Consider the following 16,974-nt stretch of genomic DNA (forward strand, 5'->3'; position numbering starts at 1 on the left):
TTGATGTGTTTGGGAAGCAGGTAAGTGACTGTTTGAAGCCAAAATTTCAACGACATTGGAAACAAATATTAAGAGAGTTTGTGGCCACAGGGTTTTTCAAACTCACATTGCCATTGACAGGTAACGCAGAGCACGTCACTGTAATTGAGGATGCAGAGGGACCAGAATTTAATTCCACAGTGGGCCAAAGTGGGCCGGTCCCATTTCTAAACACACAAATCCAGGTGAACGATTTCACAATATGAGCAGACCAGTAGTAATACATGAAATCTGGTAGGGCTAATCCCTCCTCAGCTTTAGAACATTGCAACAGAGATTTACGAATTCTTGGGATTTTCTTGTTCCAAATAAAGGCAGATTTAGGCTTTAACAATTTTGCTAAAGAATGTTTTAGGAAGGAGAAGAGGTATGATTTGAAAGAAATACATGAATCTGGGCAAGACAAGCAAGTGAAATGGATAACATTGGCCACCGTGCCAAATCTGACTTGGTTTGTTGAAGAAGGTAGAATGGATATATCTAAAAACACAGGAGACAGAGACGCTGTTTCTCACAGTTCTACTCATGTCATTTCAGTATCATTTGTATTTTTGTGGAAGTTGGAGAGTCCTGGCTTTACTTTAGCTGATCCCTCTGATCTTGTTACTTTGCTAAATATACATTTTGCTATGGGAAAAGCTATTTCACAAAAAAGACCTTTATTTATGCACGTCGTCGTAAATCAGATCTGTTGCTAATCTTGATGGTTGAAAAAAAAAAAAGACGCCATAGCTAAACCACAAATTTATGGGAAAATAATCCTGACAAATGGGGGGAATCGTTGAACTTCTTTTCATCCGGGATGGCATCCCGGCAAAGTTTGTAATATGTTCATTTTCCACTTGTTTCTGACATTTTTATCTTTGCCAATGAAAACTCTCTGCAGGCTCTTTAATCAGCTGGCTGCATTAAAAAAACGTCTCAGTGCTTGATGTTCGTACTTTACTCTCCCGGCCCAAAGTGTCAAAACAGCTTTTACCCTTCCAGTTTGGACGGATGTAAGAAGGCAGAGCGAATGACATCAGTTTACAAGGTTGTTGGCTTTACTCGCAGGCTCCACAGATTAAAAAGAAGAAAAAAAAAATCAAAAGCACTTTCAGCAGCCTTCCTTTAAGGAGAAAAGTTTCTGTCACCGTTTTCCCCCTAAACAGTATCTCTGTGTCCTCTGAACATTAAAAACTCTATCTTTGCATTTGAAACTAATTCAAGGTTTTGTCCTCAGTTGTTCTGTATTACCAACTCTTGGGAATATTTGAGAAATCAAAAACAGCCGATTTTCCTAAGTCTCGTTTTAACAGTTGCTGTTGCTGGTTTTGTCCTTCTTTCGTCCAAAATAAAGTCAGTTCGGTACTCTGGAGCCAGTAGCAACAAAAAAATCTGTGTTTTGCTTAACAATGCAAGAACAAACCCATTAGTAGTATCCTGACAGTAATATATTTTCTTTGGAAAATGGCCCCAAACATTTTTTTTTTTTAAATAAAAGCCTTTGTTTGGACAGCTGCTACTGTGAGTGTGTGTGTGTGTGTTTCATGGCAGTAGCCTCCAGTATTGAAACAGATTGTTGTTGCTGTGCAGGTAATAAAGCTCGAATAGATACAATTTTGTAATTCTGCACTAGCGACTCTGGGTCAAACGTAAATGCCTCAATAAAATACATTGTAAAAGAAAAATATAAGGTTTTGCACCTCTTGCTCTTCACTCATTTGAAGTGGGTCGATCTTTGTCCCAGATAATGATGATGTTCCAGATAATACTCGGTGTTACACTAACATGTACTCTTCATGTAAGTTTAACAAACTTGTGTGAGGTGGCAGTACGGAAAACAACCTGAAATCCTGTAACGTTCAGGTACTTTTTACACCGGCAGTTTCAGCATTGGACCAAAAGATGTAAGCGTAAGGCGCTGAGCCGTTGTCATGACAACAATCTTGCGTGTTTATCGACATGAGACTCAAAGCATGTTGGTTCATTGTGATGGGATTTTTTTACCAGCTGACAAGTCAATATGAAATGTAAACAGTCAAAGCAGTAGCAGTGGCCTTCTTCTGTTATTCCATTTAATTTTCAGAAACTGTCAGTACGCAAAGCTTTGAGAAGTCCATCAATTCCTCTGTTTAGTCTGCTTCAAACTATATGATCCGGGCTTCATTCAGACTTCAGTCGGACTCCAATCGAACCAAAGCAAGCTAACTGAGAGACACCTTCCATAAATGAATTCAAATTTCACCAAACAAGACAACTGTGAACAAACTAGATGTTCCTAAATGTGTGGGAAACGAGACAGTCCTTCATCTAACACCAATCTGGGCTTTTTGCTTTAAATGATAATGGCAACATTTGAACCGATCACTTAATAAAATGTCTTCTACCTGTACAAGGTAAATTTTATTCAACAGATACCACCTATGCGTGATTGATTTAACAATTATACCGCAGTGTGTTTTTTCATGCGTGTTGTTCAACTTCACAATATCCGGAGCTCACTCATTTCAACATGTCACTTATTGGGTGTTTGAGGTAAACAACAATTAGAGACACAACTCTCTGTTTTGAGCTTATTTGACAGTGTTAATGTACCAACGCATGCACAGTAGTAAGTGGAAATGCACAAGTACGCCGTTCGAAACAAGGCATCAGTGTAAGCATGTCATTACCATTAATGTGCTCGTGCTTAAAGGAGTTATTAACAACAAGCTATTGATGCCTTTCGGAGCTCTTTAGCTGCTTAAAGGGATAAACTCTGATATCATTACCAATCCTCTCATTTAATGGTTGACTTGCTTTTTTTACATAAAGCAATCAGAGCACCAAGCTGACAGCAGACACACACACACACACACACACGCACACAAGTGGGAATCACTGAGCAGTAATGGGTAAAAGCGTCTGCATCTCTCAGTGCGGCTGTGCCTTCTTCAATACATATCAGCAAAGAGGATATGAGCAGAGCTGAGCCGAGCCGTCCTCGCTCCCCGGCTGAGGATGGAAACTGACGTGCACGCCGCAGAGGCACACAGATTGAACCCAGGGGACAGACGTAGTTAAAGTTGAACGGGAGGCCAATGAGATTCTGTTGACATTCAGCACTCTGGTAGTGAGAGGGGGGGAGCGTCCTCAAGTATCCATCACGTCCGCAAAGGGTCACAAAAACACACCAGGAGAGTGAGGCTTCGATCTTTATAGCCAACATTAATTCGAAGCATTATCATTTATTTCGGCTCTGACATTCTCCAGGTGTGTGTGTGTGTGTGTGTGTGTGTGTGTGTGTGTGTGTATCCTTGTTCTTCTATACCAGACAGGTTCAGCCTGATTGCACACGGACCCATGGGGTCTTGTGTCAGTGTGGACAGAAATTGTAATGAAAATCATAAAATTTTTAGGTGAATATATATTTTAAGGTTCAGCGGTTAGACTCAGGTTAGAACGAGGTTGGAGTTTGGTTAATACTCAGGTTGGAGTAAGTCTTCACGAACTGTAAATGCCTGTGTGAAAGTCCCCTGCGTTGATGAAAATACTCTGTGTGTGTCTTGCTCTTCTATACTCATGGGGACCTGAACCTGATTGCACACTTACTCATGAGGACTCATGTTACCATGGGTACAAAAGTGGAGGCCGGCAATGGGAAAATCACTATATTTGAGCTGAAGACATGTTTTACGATCAGACTGTGAATATTATTGGTTTGGGTTCAGGTTTAGGCAGGTGGAAGTTAGGGTTAGGGTAAAGTCTGCAGGAAATTAATGTCAGCCAATGTATTTCTTCTCCACAGTGTAAACTGTGCTTGTGTGCATGTGTGTGAGTGTTCATACACAGAGGTGGGGCCTTTAAGACAAGCAGTAGTTAGGGTTAGAGAATCAGTATGTAGTTATGGCTGAATTGCTGAAATGAATGTAAGCTACTGTAGGATGGCGTGTAAACAGTGTGTGTGTGTGTGTGTGTGTGTGTGTGTGTGTGTGTGTGTGTGTGTGTGTGTGTTTGCTTTCTCGCCTTGTTAACTCCCAGCTTTAACATTCATTTGGTTTAAATCTCTCCATCTCTGTGTGGCTGTGTGCCTTTATTTATTGCCTTATTAGTTTCTAAAATTACCACTTATAGGCTTCCTCGGCCTTTGCACATTTTGCCTTCTGTTTAATTCAATCCCCAGTCTTCACCATTCAGTCAGTGCGATGCTCGGAGGATCTGGGCATGTCAAAGGTTTGCGGCCAGGGAGATGGGCCACTTGGACGTTAAATAGCCAGAAAGACCGAGTGCCGAGGCCAAAAACTGATACCACAAATGAAAGGGGACAAATAAAGTGAATACGTGCAGCTCCTTCATGCATGCGGAGGCTACAAACTACTTTGTGAGGGATGTTATCATTTCCCGAGAACGCCTCTCAACATTACATCAGCTCTTTCCATTTGAGAGCAAAAAGAGCCAAATGCGTATGGCATGGCTGCGAGCATGAAAGGCTTGTAAAAAGAATGTCGGAGACGAGATGTGAAAGTAATGATGTGGCTAATGTGAAAATGCGGGTTCCAGTATAGGTTGACTTGTCATCTGAGAGGCTAAGTAAGGACAGCGTTAAAGAGAGAGCTTCAGAAAACCTTTTAAAACCTAATGAAAAGTACAGTGACAGAGATTGAATTTAAGCAGTTGTCCTCCAATTATGCTCATTTCAGTCTCTGCTTGCTTTTCCACCATCGCAAGATGAGCTTTACTCTTTATATTGGCTGATTTCCAAATACTTAATAACTGCTGTGAAGTTGACCTAAAGCAATATCAACCCTCATGTGTGCTCATGTGTGTTACTGTGTGTGTGTTTATGTGTGTGTATGTGTGTCCTTCAATTGAGAGCGGGTGCTTCATGGGTGAGCTGAGTTAATTGTATGACAGTGGCTAACAAGTGCGTGTGTGTGTGTTGATGTACTAATGACATTTCCATCATCAGTGGCAAGAACTCAATTAGAATAATTACAGTCCACTTCCTCACTGATTTTCTCAGCTTCGTCATTTCTTTCAGGCTGCACTTTATTATGAGCCATGACTCTTCTCCTGCAGCTGGAGTTTAACCCCGAAATGATGAGATTTCATCAAAAGATCTCAGAATTTAAATGGGATTCAACCGAACCGCATGTGCAGATATTGGGAAATGTTCTCACTGCTTTCAAGGCCACTGCTTTCCTCACACTCCTTTCTCCAGTGTAATTTAAAAATATATCATTTTTGAACTGTTTATAACTTAATTCAAAAGGAAGCCACACATTTCACTGTGTTTAACTTTTCAATTATCAACAGTGAGAGGAAGCATGGTCGCTGTGGTGTGTATTTATAGTAATTGCTGTGGGTTGGGGGACATAAAGATATAGCTATTAGGTTTCCCAGTGATAATGCCTTTCTACTTTCACTCCATAAGAGAGCACTAAGAACCACTTCACCGATGTGACAGAATGATATAGCATTTCATTTAGCTCCAGCAAAGAACCGAGCCTCGGTCTAATTGTATTGCATCACAGTGAACCTGAGCTCCTTTCGATGAAAAAGCAAATTTGTCCTCTATAATTTGAGCGTAATTCCTCTCCTGCAGAACAGCCCAGGTTTTTAAATCAGGAGAGCATGCCAGGGTAGTTATGTAGCTTTTTTTCTGTGCAGACAGTGACGCAGCAAGAAGAAAAAAATAATAATAATAAAAAAAAAATCATTCAGACGCTACAGCTGAGAAACGGATATTCACAGAGAGAAGGAATTCTCTTCACATCCTCCAGCAGTGAGCGGCTGATTCCTGCGGATTGATTTAGAAGCAGTAAAAAAAAAAAAAATGCTTCAGCCCTTTCCAAAGCTGAGATTTGACTCACCAAGTCCCTGACCGATGATGATTCAAATCATCGACTTTTAAGGCAGCCTTTAGGCTCACAAATGACTGACATCCATATAGGATCACACGGACAGACGAGAAACTGTAAAGCACACCCGAGAAGCCTTTTGTGTTTACATGGAGTCAACTTTAAACACTCCGCAGAGCAGACAAAATGAGTTTCATTAAAAGTTGCTGGTAGGGGTAGACTGCAGAGAAGCATGTGCTTCTGTTCTGCAAGATATGGTTAAGTAATTTGTGCTGTATCTCAAGAACAACAGCGGCTGGCAGAGGTGGTTGTTTTACTCACAGTGTAGGAAGTTTTCACAACACTTCCCTTGGCTAATAGCTCTCTCTCCTCCACTTCAAACACCTCCGCCCAACTTTACTCCGGCGCTCCAACATCCCCGCAGACGCAGTTGTTTGTGCTCCTCGTGCTTTGACCTTGCCTTGCCAAGTCGAGATGCTAAACAATGTTCATTTTACAAGAACAGATTCTCAGGAGAAGAGCAAATTTCTTTGAGGGAAAAACTTCAGGGTGGCAGTTTGATACACATATAAATGAGACACAGGTGGCTGCAAAAAGATAACAAGCACAGCATATCTTTTGCATGATACCATAAGAAAAGGCACATTGATTTATGACCTTGTTTTACTAACTTTACTGATAGCTACTCCCTATCCACACCCCTGAGCCTAACCCAGTCGAAGCTAACACCAGTGCCTGGACCCTGCCTGGTAAACTGACAGCTCCCCGAGCAAAGGCACAGGAAAAAGCAGCCAGTTTACCAGCTGCAAGCTGATGTTCATTGTAGGCTGTGAATGTTTCAGGATGCATCAGTTTATAAAATTCAAACTCTCAGGAAGAACCAAGAGATTTTAGATTTGAAGCTGCTTTTTCATGTACATTTCTCGACCAAGTCTGTACTATGACAAAAAGAAAAGAAAAGCCCTGGAAAACTGGCCTGAGTGAAGGATTGATCGATCGTGCACGTCTCAATCCTCGGGTTCTGTTTGACCAGCCCAGTGTCAATCAATCATGATACGGGGCCAAAGAAATAAATCTCTTGAAATACATGGTCTGTTTTTTTCACACTAGGGTCACATATGTTCACAAATGCTCCACCTCAAATGAAAGATGCTTTTCTCACTTTAACCTTCACTGCCCAACAACCACAGCCTTAACCTGACTGTAATTTAAGATCCGGACTCAGGTGTTGATTGTTTAAAAAATATGCACACTGGTGTCTGTTTCAGCATCGTGATAGCCAAATAACAGGTGACAAATGAACTCACATGCACCCAAGTGTGTACACATCTGCATGCATGTGCACCAACACACACACACACGAGAGAAGAGATGTGAGTGTGAGCCTGCTGTTAATGAAAGGTTGAGTAAACAACCCGCCCTGACATGTAAACAAGCCGATTACTCCTCAAGAACAAAGTGGTGATTGACTGGGTTAACATCGTTAATAAAGACACACACACACACGTGCACAGAGAAGGCACGCTGTTAGACTTTCAAATGCATCATGCGACGCCGTGGAGCTCAGTGGGACATCGGTATTATCACTGAGGAACATAAATACACCCTCAGAGCATGATTGAGAGGGAAAGAAAGAGAAGCAGTCACACGTTACAACACAACATAAAAGAGCGTCCTGTATTGATCCTCAGTGGCACATTATCATCATCATCGCTACAGTACACAACGCTGCACACACACACAGACACACACACACACCACTTTCACAAATTCTACTCAAGCACAGCGGGATATTATTATAATCCCCAACAGGTAGGAGGCAGAACACAAATCAAGGTCACCCCTGCTACTGTGCATTGTGAACGGTTCAGATAATAGCAGACAGAAGGAAATCCAGACTTGTAATCTACACACTGACAGAATCGAGAGGAGGAGGAGGAGGACAGTGAGATGGGAAACAAAGAAGAGGAATGCACCCTTCAAGATCTAAATGTGTGTGTGCATGAGTGCGCATGTGTGTATGAGTGGAAAAAAAAAAAGTGCTGTAACGTTTCACTTTTTATTTTTTTTTGCTTGTATATAGATACACTTTCATCCTGGGTTCAACAGTAGTTTAAGCTTCTACCTGTAAGTAAACGTAGGCAGATTCACCAAGCACACTCACGCAGCAGGTAATTCAGTCAGCAGATATGCCGGCCCATAGGAACACACTGGGACTTTTAGCAAACACAATCACAGACTCACTCCAGCTTCGACAATGTTTTCTCTCTGAGGAAGTCCAATTTAAATGTAAAACTACTTCAGGTCAACCGCAATTTTTTAAGAATTTTAGACTATATTGGAACAGTGAAGCAAAAAAACAGTCTGAGGAAGCGCGGCATGAATCTCAAGAGACTTATCAAACATTCAGACGTCTTCTCTACCACTTTATCCAGCTTATAGAGGTTGCGGGACGGAGCGGATCCAAGCTGACTATGGGTAAAGATCGCCATTCCATTGAAGGACCAACACGGAGAGACACACTCACATCCACACCCACAATTCAGACCGAGGACCTTCTCACAATGAGTGCTTACAAAAACATCACCGGGCTTATCATTAAAACTTATATCTTATGTTCACTAGACGTTTTCTTTTTTTAAACTAAACAATTATTACTTTCTATATGTAATATTTTCCTTTTCCATAACTTTCCGTGCAGCTTTGTGGCACAGCATGCACCATGATAAAGACATTTCAAAAGTTCCCAGAGACTGCACTCAAAATGAAATTGGTGATTTAACATTAATGCATTTTTTCCAGCCAAGAATAAATTTATTATGCATTCATGGTTATGAATTGCTCTCTGATTCGAAATCTTTCTGTCTGAATGTCTGTGTGTTGCTCTTCTGCTTCATCAGCATATCTGAAGTGCACATATAGTGCTACAGGGTAAAATTATATTGTGCAAATAATGTATCAGGGTTATAGTGCATTTAAATTATGACACAGGCACACAGTTAAATGGAGTCTGAAACCCCCAAAGAACATTAAATAATTGCAACTTTGTCAGTGTTTCTAAATCACTGCTTTCTATAAGTATTAAGTGATAAATGGCCACCTGCAGGAAACCAAGTAAAGAGTGAGCTTTGTGGAAATGTAAGTAAGTACTGAGTGATAGGATTCTGCTCAATTTGGGTTAAGAAGCTAGAGTAATTATAAAAGTATATAACAGAAGGTGACATTAAATCTCCTCATATATTTCACATTCATATATCAACAGTTGCAGTTTCCACTCTCAGAGACACACTGACTCATACAAACACTGCTTTATCCAACTGAACTCCTTAAAGACAACAGACAGAAGGTGGTTTCTAAGCATGGATTCACTGTGAAAAAAGAAAAACACCAATTCATTCCTTCATTCTCTTTCTGCACTAAAAAAAAAACTAACTTGAAATATTAGGTGTATAAATATGAGCCCATTAATGCTGCCAACTGAAAGAACATCTTGGCTTTTATAACAAACATACAGTATGCCAGACCCCCTGCATGGGAGAGCAATATAAAGGCAACTGCACGGTTGCACAGCAGACCGTGTGGGTCACTCGCCTAATATCGGGAGTTTGCTACAGTCATGTGCTGAAAAGTTTCCACAAATCACAACTGTGGATGATCTGCCAGTGAGGCACAGAAGGGTTTGGCTTCCTCGCACTCATTTGCTGGGTAAGCGGACCTCCAGGCTCATGTCTGCCCCTGTATGGCTTTAAAAGCTGGATTTTACTGTTAACCAGTTGCACTCAGAGGGGAAGCACTCGGCAGAGCGAGATCCAACCGAACACGAACCGCCACCCAGACGAGTTTTTAATTTTTTTTTTTTTTTTTTTTTTTTGGCTTCCTGATGCATGGAGCTGGTGAAACAGGCCGGCACCAGTGAGTGTTTTTTTCCTACCTACAAACATCACTATAGCAACTGAAGGGTGGATCCTTTAGGCGCATCATCTACTCCTTTTATTTATACAACAGACTTGTTGCAAAGCCTCTTATCCTGGAAACAGTCACTGTGTGCGTCTGTCCTACCTCCAGAGATCTCATTGGCATCTTCATGAGGTGCGACTGAATCAGTCAGCCTGTGAGGCTCAGTCTTGTCTCCTCCGTCACGCTCACCTCTCTCACCTGCAGGAGACGGAACCGATTAGTCACTTTTAAATGTATGCGGATGAAATAAAAATGGAGGAGAGATGCACATTCTGTTTCAAAATTACAGGGTTTTTTTTGTTGCAGATTTTTTCTTCACATATCAAACACACAGATAGTTCTGGCGTTGTTTGAAATGCTACCACGATGTGTATTGTGCTGGACTCGTTGGACTGCTGCAAAGGATGAGGAGAAGCTGGAATGTACGTTTGTGAGAGCTGCAGTGAGGGTGAGGAGCTGCAGCCTGAGAGCCACGGGCCGCAGACCGCTGGACTTGACAAATGTCCATGCTCAGGGTTTGAGTTGTTGCAGTGTAACACAGTTGGAAAAAAAAAAAACCCAATAAGAGGTAGACAGATATTCTAAGCATTGGGAGGAAGAGAAAGGGAATGAAAGGAAACAGGTAGGAAATATGGAGGAAGACTGAAAATAAGAAGGTAATAGAAGTTAAGAACAGAAAAAAAAAACCAGGAGGAATCAAAGCAGGGGAGCATGCTGGGATATCAGAGCAGAGTTTAGGAAAAAAGAAGAGCAAGGAGGAAGGGGAACAAACACACCAGAGGAGGGAAATGTTTGCGATAAACGAGCAGCAGTGTCAAACACAAGCGTGTTGAGGAGAGTGCAGGAGAGATGAGAGGTGGAGCGCAGCGCTGCAGATGGAGTACAGTAGCAGCAGAACAAAAGCAGAAAGATAAACCTGTGCACCAACCTTTGAGTCTGCCCTGCAGTGGCCTGCTCTGCTCGCCGCCGCTGACCGCGATGACGCTGAAAGTGTAGTCTTTAGAGGGATTGTAGTCCGTTATCAGCACCTTACTGTCAGATTTGGACACTATGATCTCCTTCTGCTGACCACCTGAAAGACAGAGAGAGAGAGACACACAAAGACAAAGAGGAAGACGGGGAAAGGTCAGACTCAATGATATTTTGATTCACAATTCAGCATCAGCATTGTCCTGTCAGAGTAAAAGGAAAGTTCAATCAATGAAAGAGTTGATAATTATTCTTCATTCTGTTGAAGGTCGTAGTGTTTTTATTTTGCTGCGAATTTCTGTGTCTGTATGCCTTCCTGGTTTTTTATTCCTATAAGTTCGAAATAAGGACACAGGATGGAAGTTAAATTAGTTTTGGTGGCTCCCAAGAACGCTCCCAATAGGATGTGTGGTCATGTCCTTTCTTCAGCCATTAATCCCCACCGGGTGAAGAGGTGGCATTTACACCCCCTTCTAATTTTGACCTTGCAATCAATGTGGCCATCAATACGGGAGGAGTGTGTGCGAGTGCGCTCGCCTCCTCAGCTCTTCTGGTGCCCCGTCCCTGCAGGGTGATGACTAATGACACCTCTGGAAGGAAGGAAGATAAATCCTCCCGAAGGTGACTGCAGATCAGGCCGGGTAACGGCATCGATCATCTTCACAAACTGGAAGCTCGGTCTGTGCAGGCGAACGCAAACGCCGTCAATCAGCTCAACATCGGGACTGAAGTTGAAGGGGAAACGTTCACTTAGTCACCCTGTGACAGCTCTGAGGGTTCATGTCTCAGTTTTCTAAGAGCCAAACAACTTTTTAAAACTTTATATGAAGTTTTTCTCCACAGGTGGAATTCTTTTTTTTCTTTTTTTCTTGATGACGACAGCAAGAGATTCAAGAGTTCACCTGCAGTCACCTGTGACAAAGTTTTAATGGGAAGAAGTGGTCCTCTGTCTTCACCCACTCCCTGATTTGAATTTTTCACAGAAAATATAAAACCTGCACAAAAGACCATCTGACACCGTCTCTGCTGTAAAACTGTGGCTACAGTATATTTGGTGTGCAGCTATCTCAGCCTGAAAAACTACAAGAGTCTCTGCTAGCAGCCAGTCCTCTTCACAACCCCTCTCCAAAACCACAAATTACCAGTTTCACGTTCTTATTTATACACAAATGAAACTAACAACATGCATCCAGTTAATTAGTGGGCTTCAGACATGGAGGATGCGCAGAGAAAGTTGCAGCCTCCCTCGTTTATGCATTGTTCAAGCCTCATACACAAGTAACGCTATATTAAAATCAGGTGCAAGATTTACAAATAATGATTTCAAATTTGCTCTTTATATATAATTTACTACACTCATCACCTCTTTCCAATACATGGAGTTAAATGCATTTGGAGGGAAAAAAAATCTAATGAAATTTGTGTTAGTTTAGGTGACTTATTCCAAATAGCTGGATCTCAGGTTGACCGAAGTAGCAAATGATTGTACAAAATACATTTTTAATGGCAACAATAAATTCTTCCATTTATGTTAGCGCAAAGATTTGCAAGTAGATAGATAGAAGTAAAAAAAAAAAAAATACATTTATTGATACAGTTTTATAAACTGAAATCATTAAAGAAAGAAGTGCAATTATGGCATTCTTATTTCAGTGATATCTCCTCATGCAAAACACAGAAACCATGTCCTCTGTAAAAACAACAACAAAAAAAAATCTTCAAATGCTCTTTTACATGGTCTTACTTAGTATTTTAACGTCGGCACTCTCTGTGAGCAGCAGAGAGAGAATTTCAGTGTGCAGGGAAACATGTTTCTGATGGACCAATTCCAATAAAACTTGAAAGTTGAACTCCATTTACTGCGTGCTTTTCTTTTTTTTTAATTTTGTTCCTTCCAAAAATGCAACAAAGAACTGGACTACTTAGCTTTATTTTGCAAATGTTTCTCATTTTTCATGCTACCTTCAGCAGCTCAGATCCCAGTGTTGTGTTATATCCAGCACTGCTATTATTGAAGAACGGACACACTGCAAACAGGGGCCACATCAACTGCGGCATTTAATATCCTGTTTTCTTTATAATTTCCTTTTGTTTTTCTGTTTAGTAATTCTCTGCATGGACATGTTATACATTCTCGAAACTGTCACGCTGACGTTAAAACCAGAATAAATGTGAAATACTTGGGTTTTATCGCATATGTATCAACACAAGCACTTATTTATAAATGGAAAACAGATCTGGCACAAATGTCAGAACACGCACACACACACACATATTTTTGTTAGAGGCCAAACATTCATCTGAGGCTATGAGAAAAGGGTTAGAAAAGACCAGAAAAAGACAAAGGTCCATAATGTATAACACACAGAAGACCATAATGTGTTCTCGCTAGTGTGATAAATTGCACTACATACTGTGAATACAGAGCCGGGGAAAGAAAAACAAATATTTATGGTATCAGCAACTGTAAAACTACCCTGGAAACTATGTTGCCCCCACTATTCTTTTGGTGGAAACTTTCGAGGCTAAAGTCACAATCCTCAGTCTCAAACATTCCTTTTCAAAACTTGAATAACAATCATGACGCATCAATTTAAGTATATTGAGTTTTTTTTAAATGTAGACTCAGGTCATTGTTGTTCCTCACATTATCAACACCACTAACACACAGCAAGAGAATAGCTCACCTGGACAAGCAACAGGAAAGTCATGTAATCTAACAAATCGGGGAAATAACATCAACAAAGGCTCTTCCAGTCGATCTTGGATTAGTCACTATCTGATCTGTACCAAAAATCCAATTTTTTTTGCACATGTGAACAAGCAAAGCCTGAAGCTGAACCTGCTGTATTTATCCTGGGATTGTCTTTCTTTAATATTGTCATCTGGACCTAACTCTTCATCATATCTGCTTACACAATTCGAAAAGATTGGTTTTCATTCAGGGGTCACATATTTACCCATTCTACCTTAAAACATTCATTTTTCTAAACTGCTTGTTAATATTATAGCGTAAAAATCTTCTGAAAATGTTCACATTTAATGCACTTTATTACAAATCTTACGATGATCAAAGTTTTCTTCAGAATGTTTCTTCTCAGGTCGTACCTTCAGCATGCATGGTTTCACAGACTCACCAATATGGTACGGTTGAAATGAGAAAAAAGACAGTTTTCTGAGCAGCATCTCACTGTAATCAGCTGTTTGGTCCTGGTTCTCTATGTTTTATTATGCTAATCTTACTAAAACAATGCACCTGCAATAGACAAATGAGAAGCGACTTTCATTGAAAAGTTGCAATTACTGTCTTATTTGTACTTTCTATTCTTTGAAATGTCATTCTGCAGGACAGATTGCAGCCTGCCGCATGCCGCATGTTTGACGTCTCTGCTCGATGCGGCATTTTTACTCTTTTTACTTCCTTTGCTTTGATCTCACATTATTTCTCGAACCTACAAACTAAAATGAAGAAGACATTTGATAAACTTATGGCAAACATGAGATTGGTGGAGCAGTGGCGAATGGAGGAGAATGTAACGTTTCCCCATTAAACACACTCATTTTAAATTTATGGCCAATCACAGCTGTAGGACATCTCATACGGAAAATAATGACGTCTTTCTTTTCGACCCCGGAATCAAGAATAAATTAATCTGTACTTGTGGAGTTTCTTTAACGTCCCACTTCTATTTTGTTGATGAAAATGGACAATTGTACAAGTTGAACAAGTAAATTATTGCTTTGCTCACAAAAACATGAAAAAAAGATAAAATCTGCAACAATCAAAACTATTTTCATTTTAAATGTGTGATACAGTCAGAACAGCAGCCATGTGCGTTGACTGTTTAACGTTAAGTGTTTCAAAAATACATAAATTATTCAGCTCGTCTAAATCCAAAACTACCTATTTTAAATTTCAAATATCACTGCTGGTTTCCGCTCTTCCTTGCAGTGTTTGAAAAGCAAATATATTTTCCAAAACTCAGATTATGTCTCCAAATGTTCGGCTGCATCCAGAAGTTTCAGCTGAATAGAGCGAAAACTTCTTTCGGCTGACGTTGGCTTCATCCCTGCTGGGACTTAAAAGAATAAATATAGACATCTGGCACTAATAATAATGTGCATGAGCACGTACGCGCACGGAGCAACAACACCGTATTTGAATTTCAGGATTTCTGGCAGGGCATCGAACAGCGAGACAACCGGTGAGTGCTTATTTTAGCTGAACTTATGTGCTGTCAGACAATGAAGAATCAAGTTAACGGAGAGAGAAACACAAACTAAAGCGAGACCCTTTTTGTTTTTTTGACGCCATTTCACACGGTTTACTTTATCTCACAAGCTGAAAACTGGAAACAACTAACAGGGGATGAAGTTTTGAAGAAAAATACCCAGTCAGACTTTTTTTTTTTTTTTTTTTTTGGCAGAAGTAAATCATCTGCTTCCACCTAAAACCTGACTCCTTATCCAGTTGCACTATTTGCTCCTTTTACAGGAAAAACTGCAGAGAAAGGGGATATTATGTTGAGCCAAAAGGTTAGCTGCCACTCTGACAGGGCTCTTTGTGATCTAAAAAGGTTCTTTATCCTCAACAAAAGGGCTTGAGTCAGTCTTAACAAGCTTTACTGTGCCTGTCGTTCACCTCATCCCCTCGCAGGACACAGAAGGAACTGCGCGTCAGGACACCAGACAGGTCCTTCTGTGCTCATCCTCCTTTCTTCCCCCCATCAAAGAAGACTTTATTAGCTGCATGGTGTGTGAATACAACAAAGACGTTGTTAGAAATCCAAATTTTTACTACCCTCGCTGGAAGCCGGTGAACCACAGCTGCGCTCCTCCCCGAGAAGGAAGTGCTCGTAAATTTGGGGGTTTTTTTTACGTCTCTTCTCGACTGTCAGAGGCAGCGAGGAATTGTCAGTCGAGGCGTCTCTCTCTCAGAGCGCTGTTTGCAAGAAGCAAGTTTTATGTTACAGAGTGCTTATTCAGTGGCGCTTATTCTTCTGTTGCGTCGGAAGCGTCTGCAGTGTTCAGCACAGCTCCGTGCAGGGAGGGTGAAAGAGATGCATGACGGAGTGAAGGTGCGCTGTGATTGCACAGAGAAGAGCTCATCAGCGGTAATTACACTGGATTACTGCTACATTTTGCATGTCCAAAACAAGAGGGGGTCACGCTCCGGGCCTGTGAAAGGGATGGACTTTGTGACAGCGGCAGGAGAAAAGCCGCATTCAGACGTCCATCACGGCCCGGCTCCCGGCAGCGATACGCCGGTTCGGTCTGGATGGATGAGGACTGGAGCCGCGGCTGCTGTCACTCAGCCGTCCTGGACTGAACCCCGTCAGGAGCTAATACGGGTCCGGCTGTCCTGTGTACCTATCAGACCTCACTTTGAAATTCTGCTGACAGGCCTCATACACACAGCAAAAAAACACTCCCTTGTCTTAGACTTGGCAGAGGTGCAGGACAAACCCTGAGTCCTCCACATCTCTCAAGAGTGTAATCCCTTCAAAGGAGCTTTGATAAGAGGAAAATTACATAATCCTTCCTGACAGACTGCAAATCTAACTCTTAATGGGATCCTTCCTCCAAATTTTCTGAGTTTGGCTCAACTTTTATTGGCCATGTGTGAACTATGTTGTGCAAGTTACAGTTCTTCACTACAGCAACAAGTTACTTCTTTGGAAAGTAGTGTAGTTATTTACTAGTAACTTTTGATCATCACTTATACTTTTCATATTAATCCAGATGAGGACCAGAAAACTCAAAAACAGCTTCAACCAAGATTACTTTAGACTTTTGAACTGCTAAATTAACACATCTCTTTAATCTCAGATAACTTTAGTTGACTGACACAATCTGCTGCATATTTGCATTTCAGAGGTTGCTCTATAATCTAGATGCTATCGGTTACTGAAAGCGACAGAAAGCAACAAGAAGAAGCTGCGACAAAACCACTCTAATAAAATGCAAACATACAAAGAGCTACAGGCAGGTCCTAAAATGGTAAGTTAACGTTTATGTATTGCTGCCATTTAATTCCCAGGTACTGCAGCTACAGGCTAATGTTGATGTTACTTACAGTCTGACATCTTTAATGCGGCAATCAGGAAGAATGCTGAAGCTCACTGGGCAGGACAGCGACAGTTGAAAACTATTTCTGCGTCCCGCTTTGCTAAATTCACAACACCTT

At 41.1% G+C, this 16,974-nt stretch overlaps 1 protein-coding gene across 1 annotated transcript in view; it reads right to left on the bottom strand.

The window, feature by feature from the left end:
• Positions 1-16,974, bottom strand: part of col14a1a (collagen, type XIV, alpha 1a) — a 139,957-nt gene that overhangs the window by 108,523 nt on the left and 14,460 nt on the right. The window contains exons 4-5 of the mRNA XM_030102838.1: positions 10,747-10,890; positions 9,921-10,016 (exon numbers count right to left, since the gene is read on the bottom strand). Coding sequence (XP_029958698.1) covers positions 9,921-10,016; positions 10,747-10,890 — 240 coding nt within the window. The remainder of the gene's footprint in view (positions 1-9,920; positions 10,017-10,746; positions 10,891-16,974) is intronic.

This window comes from Salarias fasciatus, chromosome 11 (genome assembly GCF_902148845.1).
Source record: "Salarias fasciatus chromosome 11, fSalaFa1.1, whole genome shotgun sequence".
NCBI classification, from domain to species: Eukaryota; Metazoa; Chordata; class Actinopteri; order Blenniiformes; family Blenniidae; genus Salarias; species Salarias fasciatus.